This window comes from Sander lucioperca, chromosome 10, assembly GCF_008315115.2.
Source record: "Sander lucioperca isolate FBNREF2018 chromosome 10, SLUC_FBN_1.2, whole genome shotgun sequence".
Taxonomy (NCBI): Eukaryota; Metazoa; Chordata; class Actinopteri; order Perciformes; family Percidae; genus Sander; species Sander lucioperca.
The window spans coordinates 13,488,922-13,507,131 of NC_050182.1; the positions used below are offsets into that span (position 1 = coordinate 13,488,922).

General features: G+C 41.3%; 2 protein-coding genes across 4 annotated transcripts in view; both read right to left on the reverse strand.

Annotated features, from left to right (window-relative positions):
• Positions 1-382: 382 nt before the first annotated feature.
• LOC116035982 (H-2 class II histocompatibility antigen, A-U alpha chain-like) lies at positions 383-6,640 on the reverse strand. Of its 2 annotated transcripts, none has more exons than XM_031279381.2 (4): positions 6,219-6,640; positions 5,479-5,736; positions 3,736-4,020; positions 383-1,447 (listed from the first exon to the last, which is right to left on the reverse strand). In XM_031279381.2, exons 1-4 carry the CDS (start codon positions 6,274-6,276, stop codon positions 1,314-1,316), a joined length of 735 nt encoding a protein of 244 aa, XP_031135241.1. In that variant the 5' UTR covers positions 6,277-6,640; the 3' UTR covers positions 383-1,313. The 2 variants fall into 2 exon arrangements, with proteins under 2 accessions (XP_031135241.1, XP_031135242.1); XM_031279382.2 differs by having other exon boundaries at positions 5,479-5,699; positions 6,219-6,315.
• Positions 6,641-6,974: 334 nt separating this feature from the next.
• brd2b (bromodomain containing 2b) overlaps positions 6,975-18,210 on the reverse strand; it is a 16,895-nt gene continuing 5,659 nt past the window's right edge. The window contains exons 2-12 of one of the 2 annotated variants that reach the window (XM_031279369.2): positions 16,570-16,858; positions 16,166-16,303; positions 13,081-13,225; positions 12,719-12,879; positions 11,995-12,492; positions 11,593-11,721; positions 11,185-11,430; positions 10,821-11,068; positions 10,301-10,617; positions 8,792-8,926; positions 6,975-8,610 (exon numbers count right to left, since the gene is read on the reverse strand). In XM_031279369.2, the coding sequence (XP_031135229.1) occupies positions 8,480-8,610; positions 8,792-8,926; positions 10,301-10,617; positions 10,821-11,068; positions 11,185-11,430; positions 11,593-11,721; positions 11,995-12,492; positions 12,719-12,879; positions 13,081-13,225; positions 16,166-16,303; positions 16,570-16,858 (2,437 nt within the window). In that variant the 3' untranslated portion in view covers positions 6,975-8,479. Of the gene's footprint in view, positions 8,611-8,791; positions 8,927-10,300; positions 10,618-10,820; positions 11,069-11,184; positions 11,431-11,592; positions 11,722-11,994; positions 12,493-12,718; positions 12,880-13,080; positions 13,226-16,153; positions 16,304-16,569; positions 16,859-18,210 lie in introns of those variants that run through there. The other variant, XM_031279370.2, reaches the window with a different exon arrangement.

Consider the following 18,210-nt stretch of genomic DNA (forward strand, 5'->3'; position numbering starts at 1 on the left):
AAAACACGCGCAAGCAGACATGACAAACATTATTTACTTATTATTCGTATCAGACGGTCACCGTAGGAGCAGCAATATGCCCAAAATCTAATTCTGTGCTGTGATAATTGATGGTGATTTTGTGAATGTGCCAGTGCTTGCACAGGCTGTTGTAATGAAAGGTTAATCAACACACGATCAAGACTGTAAAGGGGCCCCTGGGTAGCTCACCTGGTGGAGCGCACACCCATGTGCAGGGGATTAGTCCTCGCTGCAGCAGCAGCGGGTTCAATTCCAGCCTGCGGCCCTTTGCTGCATGTCGTTCCCCCTCACTCTCCCCTTCCATGTCTAACCTGTCCTATCAAATAAAAGGCCTGGAAATGCCACAAAAAATACTGTAAGGGAACTGTTCTCTTTCATTTAATGTGGTTTGCATGTACTTTGACATATAGTAGAACAGGAACAGAAATTTTCAACTTCCCTTTATGTGCTTTATTTGTACATGACAAACACATAAGCAGCAAAACTGTGCTACAATATGGCAAAACATGCATTTTCTCAGATTATTAAAAAAAAAATACACTCTTCTGTAAAGTGAAAGACAATCATGTTAGACTATCGATTGTCTAGTCGACTAGTCGGTAATTTCGACTCCTTTAAAGCATAGAGTCCACTGCATACATTTTTTCAAGCAAATTTATAAATAGAAACGGAAATAGAAACTAATGATCCCTCAAATTCTTAAAGGAATAGTTAAACATTTTGGGATAATTCACCGGCACCTCTAAGCTCAAAAATGAACTTGTTAGCTAAAAAAAAAAAAGCTAAAGTGTAAAAAACAACAATATTCCGTTTTATGGGGGGTTATGTGCTGGAATATTTCTTTCTAATTAGTGAGCTTTAGAGGTGCTGGTAGGTGGACTTTGTTGCTGTTCGACAGAGCCAGGCTAGTTCTTTCCACCTGTTTCCAGTCTTTGAGCTAAGCTAAGCCAACCATCTCATGACTGTAGCTTTATATTTAGAATACAGACAGGAGAGTGTTATTGCTCTTCTCATCTAAATCTCTGCCATAAAGCGAAAAAGCGTGTTTGCCAACTATAGCTTTAAGTGATGTGGTTTTAGCTCAGGTTTACATTCAGTGTTGTTGTGCATGTGAAAGAAAAACATACAGATACAGACAACATGAAACATTGCAGGTTTAAAAAAAATAAATAAAGCTATGATAAAAATACATTTCACTCCACCTCGCAACCAGAAGAAAAACACACGGGGAAAAAGATAACGTGAACACACATCTGACATCGAAATTCAGATGTCAATTGTCTTAATGCGTGTTACGACTGGCAGGACTTGTTGGCTTTCATGATGAACCAGAGTCCTGTGACAACTCCAATCAGCCCCAGGATCACACCAGCAGCACACACTGCTGTCTCTACAACCTGCTGGTCTGTCGGTACTGTGGCAACCTCTGTGGAAAACAAACAGACAGAAAGCAAAAGGGGGTTTCACACATAGGATTTTTTGAAAGCTGTATCCAGTTTTCACTAAAGCTACTTGTAGCCAACATTTTGTGTCAATAAAATCCTGCCAAATATCACTTGCTGATATTAAATATCTAACAAAAGTCCTAAGTTACCATCTATCACCTGAAGCCATTGAAAAGTCAAGTCAAAGTGTTTATTGTCATATGCAAGTCTCCATGTACAATGAAATTCTTCCTTTGCCTTCCAGTCTGAATGTCATTTACAAGGAAACATGAGGTATAAAGAATTAAATACAGGAAAATAATAAAGAACACTACGTATAATATACAGACATTTCTGTTCAACATTCTTTGCATTCTATTACAGTTAAATATGATTAACGTATTTAATAAATTGCGTTGAGCAAAAGATGCCACCAGATGAAAAATGACGAGATCACACAAAGTGGTTCATCCTGAGGTAGACAAGAATATGTGTACTGTACCAAATATCATGGAAAATCTGTCCAATAGTTGTTGAAGCTTTTGCTAAAAACTAAATATGTCAACCTGATTGGTTTACAGGAGAAGTCAGAGGATCACCAATCAGTAGGATTCATCTTCTGGGGACCATAAATGTCTGCACAAAAGTCCATGCCAACCCATCCAATAGTTAGATATTTCAGTCTGGACCCGTAGTGGACGACAAACCGGCACCCAGACATTACCGTCATTATGGGCCAGCTACATTGCACGCGTAACGTACGCAGAGCAGATGTTCCAACACTACGCTTCTACTATAATCAATGAAACTGGCTACTGGCATAGTGGTGCGTATGCTCCGCGGAAATCCGTACTAAAAGCGTAAAAATAGGACAGTCTTCTATTTATATTTTTTAACGCAAGGTGTGTGCGGCCCTTTTACACAGAAATGGATCATAAAGTGTCTATATTTCTTTTAAATTACATTACCGATTTTCAGGAAACGACTTAGTCACTGTCAATGAGTGTATTGGCTGTTTCATTTTGTTTTTATTTCTTGTTATCCTCACCTGCGTCCTTTTGATAATAGCTTACAGTAGATTGACGTTTTCACAACGCTGTGCTGGCTCCAAAAACTGAAGAAACAACAACAATCCCAGAGGGAAAGCTCACCGTGTCTCCTGTGTATCACATGATCCTACGCCACGTGTGCGCAGCAGGTGTAGCCAGTTAAAAGATACATTCCGCGGCACATACGCTCCGCAAACGGTCCGCTTTTGTTACGCAGTGTAGCCAAAGCGTTAGAGAGCCACAGCACTCGCACGGCGATGATTGTGAATAGATTTTTTTTTTTTTTTATAATTGTCACTTTTTCTACATTTTAATTTTAATTTGGGCTCATCTATTTCTACACATCGTCATCTCTAAGTCATATCAGCCAACATAGACCTCAGCAGTAATGGCTGCAATGGCCATGAAAACTAATGATTATTTAAAGAGCCCCTAGTAGACTCCTTTTCAGCATCATATTTTGACTCTTGGGGTCTACTAGAATAGGGTTTACACGCTTTAATGTTCAAAAAACATATTATGGTTATCATACTGCCCATTGCTGCAGCTCCTTTGCCTGAAACACCTGGTTGGCATTCTCAATTAATGACATCACTAACTGAGGAATTTCAAACAGGAATGTGGGCGAGGCGTTTGTAGGCAGTTGAGAAAAAGTGCACTTTTTGTACTTTATACATCTATTACATACACAAAAAAACTATATTACAAACTAAAAGATGGGGGAAATAAAAAAAGCATAATATGGGGCTCTTTAATATTTGTCAAAATTTCAATATCATACATCCTTCTCTACTTTCTACATATCTTTCATTTTCCACCTCTTTGCTCTTCTGTTTCATACCAAACGAACATCCCCTCTGTTACTTTTACACCCACTGACTCGTCACATGCCAGACCCTCCTCCACAAAGCTGCGGAGGAGGGTCTGGCTAGTCCACACAGCATTCCGGGATGGGAGAAAAACTCTGGTTTATTGGCATTATTTTAAACCAATCACAATCGTTTTGGGCGGTGCTAAGCGCCAGACGGAGCCCCGGTGCCGCTGCAAAATAGTCTCGGGAAGGAACTTTGTTTTGGTGGAACATGAGTACGTTTCTGGAGTTTAAAATTACAGCACAAAGAAAGCGGAAGGTAACGGACATCTGGCCGAAAAGAGTGCCATCCGGCGGAATTTCCGGCAGCACCGGAGCAATCCCGGAAGTGGAACGTCATGGAGTATAGACTACATTATGATTGACCTACCCCAGAACTTGGTGAGAGGCGCCCGCAGGCTGATGTGGTCCACGCTGCAGGAGTAGATGTCGTTCTCCTGCGGAGTGAAGTCCAGGTAGGAGGAGATGCAGAAGCTGAAGTCGCTGTTGGAGTAGTACTGAGTCTGACTGACCTCACTCTGGTCCACCAGCTGGCCATTCCTGGTCCAGGTGATGGTGACTGTAGGCGGATGGAAGTCGTTGACAAAGCAGATGAGGGTGTTGGGGACCTCCAGTTCCATCTCCTGCTTGGGGTAGATTATGGAGGTGGGACTGGCTGCAGATGGATTGATGTTTGACAGAGAACGAAAGATAAAGTTACACATCATGGCCAAATGTACAGTATGTGGACATCGCAACAAAACACCATACAATATTTTTGAACATCTCATCATCACATGCTGTAATTAATTCTTAACCCAGAGGAAGATTGTCATTGATACACCCCAGTGTCATGGAACACATGCTAATAAATGAAAATCCCCAGTGCACAGCGACATAATAAACCGTGACGGACGCTTTAACCTGCACTGACAATACAAGCCTGATTACACACCCAGAGAGGTTAATTGCACATCACAAAGATTAACTCATGTTTAACAACATAGCTTACTGTTGCTCCCATTACAGTATTTCACTGACTTGTTGTTCTTGTGATTGGGCTATATCTAGTTTTTTGGAAAGATGAACCCAGCAGCATGACTTTTTTTACTGGCTGTTTCAACAGAAGTTTGTCGTGTTCTTGGCATTTAATAGCTTTTATTTGCAGCTTCAGAGACTCAGACTGAGATTGTCTGATCTCCGTCCTGGTTCAAGATTAAAGGCAGTGGTGGGAAGTAACTAAGTACATTTACTTAAGTACTGGATTTTAGGATGATTTGAGGTGCTTGTATCTTATTTATTTTCCATATTTCTATTTTAGGTATAATTTCTACTACTATTATACTACATTTCAAAGGAAACTATTGTACTTTTTACTCCACAACATTTATTTGACAGCAGCTGTAATTACTAGTTACTTTGTAGATTAACATGTTACATTAAAAAAAACATATTATAAGCTTTAAGAATTAAACACATTGTCAAAGATTAAACCAGTGGTTCCCACCCTTTTTGGCTTGTTGCCTCTTACTTAAACAGCAGAGTTGGATCCCCTTGATACATTTTAGATGTCTTTAGATGTTAGCAGTTTCATCAAAGAGACATTTAGCCTCTAAACTACTCACATAGTTTCATTTAAATAGCTGTTAGAGGCACAAAGCGGCCAAAATTATCCACTATTTTCTAAAACAAAAACCAAAGATTGGATTGGAGGAAGTCCAAAAAATGATGAGAAATTGTGTTGCAGATATGTTTCCTTTCCCATTAATCATCTCAGATTTATCTTGTGACCCTTAGGAGGGGGCCCGACCCTGGTTGGGAAAAAACTCGCTCCACCTTGACCAGCTGCACCAGTAAAATGCTGCTTACACATTGATTCATCAGTATTAATCTAATCATGTCATGTACAATAATATATCAGTCACAGGGGACACTATAAGTACATTTTGCTGATAATGCTTCTGCATTTTCATTTACGTGGGATTTTTCACATTGCTGTATTGGTTCTTTTACTTAACTAAAAGATCTGACTACTTCTTCCACCACTGACTCAAGGTGACTATTAATCAGGCTTGCAGATTAAAGCAACATCCTTCTCATATAAGTATTCATATCAATGTTCCAGCTACTTCACCTATGGCCTCTGGAGGATGATTTTCTCCCTTTATGGCTCGTGGGATGTTGTACTTGCAGGTACCCAGGGACAAGAATGCGTCTTGGGGTAGTTCAGGATCAGGAATCCACTGCTCTGCAAACTCTGGCAGACGCTGAACTGTCTGATAGGTGACCGGGTCAACGTAGAGGAGCTGATCGCCGTCAAATTCAATATCATACTGGCCGTCAGTTGTCACATTCCTTTGACAGAAGGTCAAAAAACGAAGCAAGTGTTTACCTGCAGTTTGTAAAAAAAAAAAAAAAGAAATTTTATATATGTATATACACACACATTACAGGTACATAAACATACACGTTTTCAATGTGCTGTCAAGTTGTTTTGTGAGCAAATTTATGCTTAGGAGAGTTAAAACCAGACATCATCCAAGCTGCTACTAAAATTGTTTCTGTTTCTGTCTCTATCAGCAACACTGGCAGGTAACCAACCCTGATGATTTCTGTTGTAAAAATGTAGCTGGCTTGCAAAATAGTTAAATGGAAGAAAATAGTGACATTTTATAATGCAGAGGCAGAATATAAAGGATAAAAAATTGTGGTTATAGTACATAACTGATCAAAATATAATGGTACTTCTTGTCCATTTGTAAAACCTACTGCATCGTCAATGTTGAACTTACTTTCCTTAATATTCATATCTGAAAACAAAATCTTTTAATGCCTCCTTACAATCATGAATAATGTTCTTTTACAAAAACTTACCTTGGCTCCATTTTGGAAGACAAATAATCAGCAGCACTGGGAACAGATTTATTGCCATGTTGCATTTCTGGTTCTCCAAAATGCAAACTGAGCAGGTTTCACTGACACCAACGATTCACATGCTGAGAGGACTTCCCGACAACACAAACCAGTCAATGCTTCAGTGACAACAATGTTTCCATGTTTCCACCTTGAAAACAATGAAGAAACATGTCGCTCTGATTTTAGCATGAGTAACTGCTGCCACCTAGTGGAGGAAAATCATAATCACAATTTTTGCACCTGTCTGGAGAAAACCTAAATTGGACACATCTTTTTCACTTAAAATAAAGTTTACAGTGTTTCTTTTTTTTTTTTTTAAAGCTATGGAATGCCCTGTTAACTGTATGTCATATCGCACTTCAGTATATTGCAAGGAAATATTTATTTGTGTAGCAGTCGAGTAATTAAAAAGAAAAATCACAAAAATGAGGGGTCATTTGTGCTCCAGCTTTGAGACGATTGTTTTCATCTTGATTAATCTGCTGATTTTTTCTTTCTATTTATCATTTCTTTTCAGAAAAAAAAATAGCCCATCACAATTTCCCAGCCTCCGAGGTAATGTCTTAATTGCTTGTTTTGTCCAACCGACAGTTAAAACAAATTAAAATTTAAAAGAATATTCAAAATTAGAGATAACAAAAAAGCTTCACATTTGAGAAAATTAAATATCACACTGCCACTGATCCCAGACAGCCAGACAAAACTCAAAAACTCTTTTCTACAGAAGACAATATTTTAATAAACACACTTGTCAAATGAAAGGTATGCTTCGGAGAGGCAACGACCTGCATGTTCATGTGAGCTCTCTTCAGGAAACAACTAAGACAGTTAACTGGAATGAGAAATTAACAGCATGTCAAAAAGGAAACAAGATGACTGAAAATAAAATAAAGACTTGGACAGCAGAAATACAATAGTTTGTGCAACAGCAAATACAGTTTAAGTATATACAAGCATATATTCTTTACTGAACATTCAACAACAGCTTCAACTATGCATTGGGCTACAAGGACTTTGTGGTCTCTTTGTGGGAAACTTGTGGCGTTATTCAGTCAACACCATTTGTTTTCACTAAGTGCCGAACAGCTGAAAGATTTCTTTTAGAAACAAGTCACTGAGTTTCTAAGTGCTAGAGATGTCTTCAAAAACAGTAATGCAATACTTCACATGTTGAGGAGAATAAAGTGGAAATCAGAAACCTGCACTAATATCTGATAACATTCAGCAGCCTGTGTTCAGCTCTTATGAAATAGATGCACACTTCAGTTGCAGTTTGATGTAATGAAGAGAAATGTTGAGAACAATATCCGAAGTCCAACAGTAAAGCGCTGATTTAAAAACACTGAAGACAGGACTTCAATTAGTGTCATATTTATAAGACTGGCAGTCTAAAAATGGCTGGAGGACTTTAGGAGAATAGTACAGCCATCAAAATCAATACAAACAGAGAGAGTATGTTACTTAATTACAAACTTTGTAATTACAGTATGTTAAGCCATTTCTATACTGTACTTTGAACCCACTTTGTTTTCAAAAAACAAGAACTACAGTACATGCTGTAAAACAGGCTGCATAAACCTGCAGCATAAAGCTCAATGACAAACTGAGATTAAACTGCAACAATATAGTATTTTTCCAAATAATCTGTTATTAACAATCTGGATGGTTAAGGCTGAGTCTAGGGGACAATCTAAAAATCTAAGTGTGGCAGAAGGCCAGATGTTAGAAAAGCAAGGCTTGTGACCAAAATGGTTGCTGGTTCAAATTCCAGTAACGTCTGAGGAAATGTGGGTGAACAAAAACAAATAAATAAACACTTTTCCATTTCCTCACCACAGAGGACACAGCGCAAGGCCAGCCAAAGCACATTTGGAGTAAGGCCCGTCTTTCCACATCCTATTTTTATTACTCCGCTTCCCTCTTTGGGGGATCACCATAAAATTCTTCTTTATAAAAGAAACATACATTTGTACAAGTATTTACAAAAGGGAGAGGAGGGGGAAACCAAGGCATTTAGTGTTTGGGCTCTACGATTATCCACAGAGACGTTTCCCATCCCTCCATCCCACATTCCAAAAAATTTTCGGAGTCCACTCGGAGTGTTTTTCGTCATGGTATCTAATATCTCAGCCCACTACTGTTTCAGGGTGTGTTGTGTCCTGGGCCAGCCCAAGTCCCTGAGTTGTTAGTGTTTTCTCTCTCAGCCAGTGCTAAGGATCTCAACCAGAGTCTGAATCACTGGTGTCTGAGGACGAGGAGGAGGAGGAGGAGGAAGATGAGTCGGAGCTGGAGCTGCTGCCGCTGAGGCGTGAGGGCTGGGTGTGAGTCTCCACAGTGCTGGGCTTCTCCACTGAGAACACAATAAGTGTACGTAAATAAATACGGATAGAGCCAGGTAGAGACGGAAAGTAAGGGAAATATGAATGTACCCTGTAAAATAGTTTATAAGAGACAGACAATAATCAAGTTTACATCTAAATAGTGTGCATGGTGTGCATGAGAAAACCATACAGAAGAAGGTGTGGGCTCACCTTTAGGTTTCGTAGGTTTCTTGACAGAATTGAGTTGCCCGCTGACGTCTTGCAGCCTCTTCTCCAGCTCCCTCCTCTTCTCCAGAGTCAGCTCCTCTTTAGACTTGGCAACACCGCCTTTCTTTCCTGCTGCAACTGAAAAGATGACAATGTTGTTGCTGTTGTTGGAATTAATAACCCTGGCAGTACATTGGTTTAGTGTAGCTTGTATAGTCAGTGTGGGAAATTCCGCCTCATGATGTGACCCAACATTTCACAACCTTTGTCATTGATTAAAGCACTGTGTTGCCATACTGTACACACTAACTTAGCGTAATTCATAAATCTTCCTCATCACTGTATTGACCTTAAGGAGCTTATCAGGCAGTGTTTACTCAGGAGGAAAACTAACCCTTCAGTCACTGAGACACACGGAGGGGAGAGATGAATAAAATATGTGGATATTAGGGCTGTGTATTGGCAATAATCTGGCGAAACGATACCTATCACAATACATGGGTCACTATTCAATATATTTCGATACTGTGCATAAGGCGATATATTGGGATTTTTTTTAAAGTATAATTTTAGAAAAAGTAATACTTAAAAAAAGACATGATGTGCATAAAAATCAAAGAAGTTTACTTTAGGTAAACAATTCAGTACACAGAAAATCAAACTGCCAGTTTGGGATTGTGGTTCACAGGTTCTTAGTGAGCTTATTTTGATATGCTAAAGTAGGCCAAAGTTCAGCCATAGCTACATTGTTAGCTTCTAGCAAAAAGTCAGGCACTGCTAGGCACTGTTAGGCACTGTTAGGCAAGGACACTAGTGGTGTGTCTCAGCATAGCTGTCTAGCGGTAGGGGGTTTAAACACAACATAAACGTGACCCACTGTCTTACATGAATATTTTTGCACGTAAACTAAAAATAAAAAATAAAAATGATACAGTATTGCTAAATAAAATATCGCGATACTGAAGTGTATCGATTTTTTTCTTACACCCCTAGTGGGTATGGTACCAAAGTGCATTAACTGGCTGAGAGAACAACATTGCATGTCTGTCAATTTGGTGTACTTGGCTCCCTGTCTGTTTGTCAGACATTGCCTTCTTCTTATTACCGCCGTGATGGTTCTTCTGATGTTGTCTGTGACGACTGATCGACCGGCTTACTGCTGTGCCTTACAAAGCTGCTTTGAGTTGCTTGAGGGTGGGGAAACTAAACTTCTATATTGTGTTGCAACAATGCAGCTAACCAATCACAGAGAAATTCATCTGGGCTGCAAAACTCTGCTATAGATTAAGTCTGCCCCAAACACTAGCCTACAAGACAACTGCACCACATGCTGAATATCAATTACCTGTCCCTGTACATCCTATCTATCTATCTATCTATCTATCTATCTATCTATCTATCTATCTATCTATCTATCTATCTGCTAATAACTCATCAATGAGTGCAAAGCTACATACAAGACATTATTAAACCAAAATATGCTGGTATTTGCTTGGCGGATGTTTCATTTACCTTGTTCACCGTAAGGCTTACGGGGCTTCTTCCTCAGACAGGTCATGACGTATCGCTCCAGCTCTTTCAGTGTCGACGGCTTGAGTGTTTCAAAGTCAATCTCAATCTCCTCGGGGTTGGTGTCCCTCAGGGAAGGCTCCCTGGACTGAATGATGTGGACCACACGACCCAGCTTCTCCCCCGGCAGCTTGTTGATGTCGAGGCTCAGCTGGCGCTTCTCATCGTATGACATGGGCACGATCTCCTCCTCCTCCTCAGAGTCGTAGTGTGGCAGCATGGAAGTGGGCGGTGGGGGGTAGAACGGCTTCTTTGTGGCCCTGCAGAATCAAGAGGAAGCCATACAGTCATGAAAAAAAGCCCATTATTATCCCCTGCTTCATATTCTAAATAAGTAATTACCAATACCAGATTATGTTTATGTTACTGTATATTGTGAGGCTTTAAAAAGTCCACATTGATGTGAAGATGAGATACAGTTTGATGGTAATTTGATGCTGTGGGCCATTATTTTACTACTAACTTGCGGTTCTTGTTACTCTTCTTCCCCTGGCTCTTCTTGGGCTGGGAGCCTGCTCTGGCAGACTTGGTTTTCAGGATCTTGCCGGGCATTTTCCATTCCTCAGAGCCAGCTCTGCTTCTGACAACTCGACTTCGCTTTTCCAGCTTCTTCTTTTTCTTCTTCTCTTTTTTGTCCTTCTTCTCCTTCTTCTTGGGCTTGGCGATGGGGCCTTGGGAGAGGGCAGCCAGCTGCTCGTGCACGGCTCGGAGCTGTTTAGAAAATTTTAATTTAAAAACACTGATCATTCTGAAAACCGTTTTTGTTTGCACATGAAAATTGTCGTGATGAAGAGACCTGGATAAATAAATAGCACTGGAGGACTTACTTGCGTGCACACCTGGTCCTGTAACTCAGCCAAGCGATGTGCTCGCTCTTCCTCGCTGTCCGAGTTCGGGCTGCTCTCGCTCTCTTCACTCTCACTGCTGGGCTCACTCTCGGAGGTGGAGGAAGATGAGGACGAGGAGGAGGAAGAAGAGGAGGACGAGGATGTCGGATGGCCACTCATTGACATGGCTGTGCGATCCATATGTGGTTCGTCTGGCATCTTGGCAAAACGGAATTCAAACACATCCTGGGGCACAAAAAAAAGCCCAAGAACAAAAAAAAACAAAGAGTAAGAAACAGGGAAGGGAGTAAAACGGTTAACTGTCACAGAAGAGAGATCCCTTACAGTCTGATGCCCTTTTATTTCAGTCTGATCATCTGAAAAGTAGAATTGGACAGCAGGGCTCACCTGCAGCTTCCGTGCCATGCCCACAACATCATGGTCAGGTGGGTTGTACTTGTAGCAGTTGGAGAACATGAGTCGGACATCGCTAGAAAACTGTTGAGCGTCCCTGTATTCACGACAGTCCATCTTCCTCTGATGGAGAGATCGCAAATGACAATTTTAGAGCTTAAACAAGACTTTTAAATCCATGTTTTTAGATTTCTTAATAAATGACAATTTGCATTTTACAATACATTGCAGATTTTCAGCCCCAATGCTTGCTTCTGTGTTCGACATCACAGTGTGTTACTGTACATTTAAAAAAAAGGACATTCTAACATTAAGAGATCTTAAACAACACAACTGTGATCAGTAACATAGTAGGAGCTATACTTTTTCCACAAGTAAAAGCATACGAGAAGTCACCTTGATGGTGCTGAGGTCCATGGGACACTTAATGATGTCATGATAGTCGTGAAGTCCCAGTGCAGCTGCGTCCACAGGTGTGTAAAAAGGCCAGGCGTACGCAGCATGCTTCTTTGACAATATGTCCTTCAGCAGCCCACTACAGTACCTCAGCTGAGGGCTTAGTTTGCCCTTCCTCAAGGGCTGAGCCTGGACAGAATCAGGCAAGTCCTTCTTGGGGGGTTTAATGGGGCGTCCGCTGCCCACTCTGCGTCCACTGCCTGCCATCATTGGCTGGAGCAGGACGGGACCTCCAGGGCTCCTGACCAGGCCCATTGCAGGTTGGGTCTCCAAGCTCATGCCCCCCATGGAGGAGATGGTGTGCATGGAGGTGTCGTGGACCTGGCCCCCGTGGCCTCCCTTCCCCAAGCCTACCATGTGCGTTGCTCCCGACATGCCCACAGTCAGGCCCATGGTGGAGGGCGTGGTGGTGTCTGCCTTACGTTTCACACCTTTTTTCTACAAAGAAATATTATGATCTCAAAATTGTGGCTTTATTCCAATCATTATAATGCTTGCAATTTAACATGTTTCTTGAATGAGGTACTTAAAATCTGCCTACTTAAAAACCCTGGTCTTACTGGTCTTGTTTGTCATATATTTTTATCTGCACAGCAATAGACAACTAGTTTGGACATTTCTATTATGCTAATTATCATTATATGTATTGTGTTTTTTTGTATACCTTGGTTGTGGGCTGTGTAGGGGGCAGGCCCATAATGTTGGCCGGGGGCAGGCTTTTGGTCAGTACAGCCTGGGGAGAGTTGGCCAGCATGGAATCCCCAGTGTCGGAGGAAGAAGGGGAGTAGGCTGACTGGGACACCGCTGGCACCTGCTGAGCCCTCGCTGGTGTGAGATACATTTTCAACTTTAGTGATAGGATTCAGCTACAGAATGACAGGTGACAAAAAGTAATGTCTGCTACTTTCACATTATACTTTTCTGCTAATTTGTGTAATCAAAGGTTTCTTGTGATAATAGCTGTGAACTTAAACAACAACTATAGAAACAACTTTCAAATTCTGTAAGACTTTGTCACTAACTCACAGTTAGATGTGCGACCTCTTCCCTTGCTGTTCTTGCTTCGAGGAGCTGGAGGAGGCAGCTCAATTTCGTCCTGGGGCATCTGGGCCACCTTTTGGAGAAAGATCTTCTCTAAGGACTGAGCCATCAGCACAATGTCGTCTGTCGGCTAGCCAAGGAAACAATTCACAAACACATTAGCAACACTGCAAAGAAGCCATAACAGTAAAATACTGTTCTTGGGAGGGAGTTTAATTTCAATTCACTTCTTTGATTCATGTTTTAATGATTAGCTGTTTAATTCATGTGCAGACTGATGAAAACATCAATACATTAAATACCAAACGTCTGCTTCACAAATGCTTGAAACTCGTTCTAGGGTTGGTCATTGCTTCTGATATTTTACAAATGAAATGAATAACAAAAGTAAAAACAGTGATATATGGATAAAACTGATGGTGAAAATGATCTATGGTGTCACTCCTGGATGCTAAGACAGAACCAAAGTTTTGGGGAGTTCGGGAACTACCACATAAGGGGCTTTCCGACCGGAGGGATTTTTGCAGTTCTTCAAAAAATTGGGGATTTGTAAGTTCCTCTGGCTTCAGTAGCGTACTTTTTTAGCTCCTACTTCAGAGCAGGGTCTTTTCCCTTTTCCCTTTTCCTAGGTGTACTTGATTGGTCGAACTTATAAGTCACGCCCACTGCCAACTCAGAACTTGCAGAGCAACAACCAACAACGGGACATTTTTAACAATTTTCACCATCTTATTCATCATTAAATTCACTTCTGACAACATTTTAGGCGAGAAAACAGCTATGTAGAGGTCAAATATGGGCCGTTTTACGAAAATTGATGGCTAATTGCAAATTTTGTCCGACTGTGTGTCGGGAGTTCAGCGGCCGGTGCTGCCTGGGTTGCTGCCTCGCTGCCTGGCCCGCCTTCCTTCACAGACCCCAGTCTGCTGGGAGGTAGATGGAGCGCCGTCACGGCTGGCAGCCCACGGCACTCCATACCCGCGCAAAGTCACCGTTTTTTGAGTTAATGGACTACCAAACGCCGCTGCCCTGACAGAGCTCCAGGCCCTGCAGCACCCCTCTTCCTGCTAAATGGCCGCTGTGTGTGAGTGTGAGCGCGGTCAGCGAGCTTGTTACGCCCGCAATCTCTTACTACAGGTTCCAGTTAATCTTATAATGGATATGTGTGTTGAGTTATTAAATAAACGTCTCGTCCGCGAGTCTCATTGATAAAGCCTGCGGCTGGATGGAGCTCTATCAATGAGAGCTAGCTAGCCTCCTCTTAGACCTCTGAAACAAAACCCCTAATGTTCACAAAAAAGCACTAAATTGAAATCGGACACCATAGTTAGCTTTATAAGACCTTGGGGTAGATGTTCTATAAGTGGCATGACGAAATTCAAACTGTAAATATACGAAAATTATGCCGAAATTGTAGCAATGATCTTTCCCATAGGACTAAATGGGACACATACACTAGCTAGCAGCTCCTCTTAAGGAGACCCCTAATGTTCACAAAAATGCATTAATTTGAAATCGGACACCATAGTTAGCTTTATAAGACCTTGGGGTAGCTGTTTTATAAGTGACGTGACGAAACTGAAACTGTAAATATACAAAAGTTATGCCAGCAGCTGGCAGCCAGCTCCGGAGCTCCGCGGAGCCCCGGTCGTCCACTAACCGAGAAACGGTGACTTTCACTGGGTATGGAGTTTGCCGCTTTCTCGTCAGACTGTGTGGAGCTCCTAAAGTTGAGCAAAACATTACGTGAATTACTACGAGAATGGACGGAACTCGGAAAAGTGGACTGATGCAGAGGTGTACGGCCTCCTCCATGCTGCTTTGTTGTTGTTGTATGTGGCGCTAAGGTTTAGTGATGATGCTATAAAAGACCGTTGCCGTGCTTGCGTCACTCCCTTACCCTTCCTACCAGTCCCTATGGCCACTTGGCCAGTGGGAATGCAAACGGAAAAAAAGATTTTGGGGGAGAGTAGTTCTTAGAACTGTTTAGAAGTGTACTTTTCCTCTAAAAAGTACAAGTACTATCCGGTCGGAAAGCACCTATAGACACCCTTAGCAAGACACCTGGATTTAGACGCACTATCAAAGCCTAATCACTGTAATCTGTTGCATGATCATTGTAAGTACCCGACATTGTGTTTACATTTTCAGAGCAGTTGACTGATTTGTAAAAAAATATTTGGTAATGGATCTCCACTAAATCTTCAGAGGCAGACCATGTTCCTCAACAGTTGGATGCTGTAATCATTTGTTTCCTTGTCAACTTCACATTTTCATTTTCCCTCTTGCCTCAAGAGTTATGCTGTAGCGCAATACAGTATACGCAGGTCAGCACGTGTTCTGTTATTACATAGGATAGCATCCCAGATAGAATCCCAGACAAGTTTCTGTTTGTTAAGTGTTAGATGACCCTTTTCTCATGGGAAATAAAGAAAAGGTGTAAAATTGCCCTCTCTCAAATCCTCAAGAAAATCCCTGGGCCTGCACCTGGGCCCGGATCATCAATTAAAAAAAGGTAGGGGTGGGGGAAAAAAAATCGATATAGCATAGTATCGCAATATTTTCCGTGGCAATACTGTATCGATACACAGACGCCAAGTATCGATCTTTTATTATATATGTGTTGGTCAGTTTGTCTGCTTGACTATCCCATTTTGCAGCAATAAAATTGAAGTGAGATGAACAAACGGAGAAATGTATCTTTTTAGATAAAACAGATGTTGACAGGTTTCTTTTGGGGACATAATTTGAAATTGGGAAAAATTTTGAGTTGGAAAAAAGGTAATAAATTGCAATATATCGCAGAATATTGCAGTATGTGTCTTAAATCGCAATAATATTGTATCGTGACATAAGTATCGTGATGATATTGTATCGTGATGCCTCTGGTGATTCCCACCCCTACAAACTACGGTTTAAAAGTTGGTACTAATCTACAGTGAGTAAGGTCTACCTGATAGTAAATATAAGCATTAGAGTGATGTCATCTTATTAAGGAAAGAATAAGAGAGAAATTAAAAACGGACAAAAACACGATGGATAAAGATCCGTTTTTTACCTTTTAACCTACCTTGTTGTAGATGTAGCAGTTGGTGAACATTGTGTTGAAGTCCTGAATGCACTCACTTGCACTGCGGTAGAAGTTGTTCTCCAGACGCTTTTTGATGGTCCCCATGTCCATGGGTTGTTTGATAATTTTATGGTAATCCTGAAAAGGGCAGAATGTTACACAGAGATCTGAAACACATGGAGTTTTTATTTAAAAATAAATAAATAATGAAACCATGACTTGTGGAGCATGTTGAACATTGCAAATGAACTAAATCTAACAGAAGAAGAATCCTGTAGGTGATTTTACTTTAACATCTGAGCTGAGACACCACAATGAATTGGTGAAACATAAATAAAACAACAAAATTAAAGTGAAAGAAGGAAATGAAAGTCTCTCTGTTGACGCTGCTGCATTTAACTCACCGGTAGGTTAAGCCTGTAGGCATCCACAGGCTCATGGAATGGCCAGGCAAAGTGATGCCTCCACAGTGACTTCATCAGGGTCCTCTGGAGATACTGCAGCTGGTTGGTCATGCGGCCTGGCCGGCTGGGATCCTTCACTGGAGGCTGCGGTGGGACGGGAGGACCCTGGGGCATTGTGTGCGGCAGAGATGGGCTCTCAAAGTCCTCATACAACAAGGAGGGCTTGCGAATGCGTTTGCCCGAACTACTGTGTTGGTCCATCCCGCCACTGGACAACCCGACCAGAGAGCTGGAGGGGAGGACACAGAGGAAAAGATAAGATGGAATGATAAACAATAACTAGAAAATTTCGCAAGAAATTTTGACAGTGTGCCTACTACTTGGTGCACATCCCAATAACACTGGCTAACAGTAAATCTGCTGTTTGACACAGGATACAATAAAGAGTCTCCATGATAGGAGTAGGAGTTTGGTTATTCAGAATTTGAGAAACTCTATTCAAACTTTAAAATGTTCCACATCAGGGTAGTATTCAACTTTCAAATCACATTAATACTTTTTTTAAATATTCAACCTTCTTTGAGGCTTTGAAAAAGCCCTTCTGACATTTTTCCATTAGTGTGTCTTGGATAGAATGTTCAGTCTCAGAGTTGGGGATCCAACTGAGTGAGGAGCAGCAGATGCAAATGTATTTTTATTTTGCTATACCATCCAGTTTGATCTCTCATACATTTGTTTTACATCAAAATGTAGGGAATGTTGTGCCCTTTCTAACAATATGCTTAGGGAGGCAAACAGACTTTCACATGAGGCACAGTGAAAGTCTGTGATTTGCGCAGTGAAGGAGTGGAGGACGGAGGGGACACTGTATGTTTGACAGGTCAAAATGTCCATTTAATGATTATACCTCTGAAGTTCGTTCTTTAATTCAAAAACTGTGAGTCCAAACGGCAAAATATTATCATCACCAGAGAGATACAAGTCTGGCAGTTTGTGGTGTCAAATATATGCGACACATAGGGTTGGGTACCCAACCCGGTACTTTTACCGGTACCGACCGAATCACGTCGGTACTACCGAGTATTGGTTCACGTAAAATCAAACGGTGCCAAATTTCGGTACCTGAGAGTAAGCTTCTGTCCTCTCTGCATGTTGACAGAGAGCAGAGGTCCGACACACACGCGCTCGCAGAGGTGCGGACGGAGCAAACTACGTCGGCTCTGCAGTTTTGTTGAAGTCACAGAGAGCCACGGCAATGCCGATAAAGCGGTTTCAAGTGTGGTTACAGTTTTTCAAAACTTCACGCAGACACCTTTCACTGTGATATGACATTAATGGCGAGCTGAAAGCGGTTGCAGTGCTGTTGACATTACACTTCCTGAGACGAGCAGGCACAACGGTTGTTTATGTGCCCTGGGGACTGACTGACAGGCTGAGGTTGTAAGGCAAGGCAACTTTATTTCTACAGCACCTTTCAGAACAAGGCAATTCAAAGTGCTTTACATGAAACATTAAAGAGCAATTAAAAACGGTCATGATAAAAATAAAACAGGCTAATAAAAGAATAATATACAAATACAAGAATAAAAGTTACAGTGAGTAAGAAATTAATAATTATTTAATTTAATAGGTTGTAGGGAC

Coding starts and splice junctions, on each gene's coding strand:
- LOC116035982 (XM_031279381.2), bottom strand. CDS start 6,276: ATGGCAATAAATCTGTTCCCAGTGCTGCTGATTATTTGTCTTCCAAAA. Junction 4,021..5,478: donor TCATCCTCCAGAGGCCATAG/GTGAAGTAGCTG, acceptor ATCCATCTGCAG/CCAGTCCCACCTCCATAATC. Junction 1,448..3,735: donor GCCTCTCACCAAGTTCTGGG/GTAGGTCAATCA, acceptor TGTTTTCCACAG/AGGTTGCCACAGTACCGACA.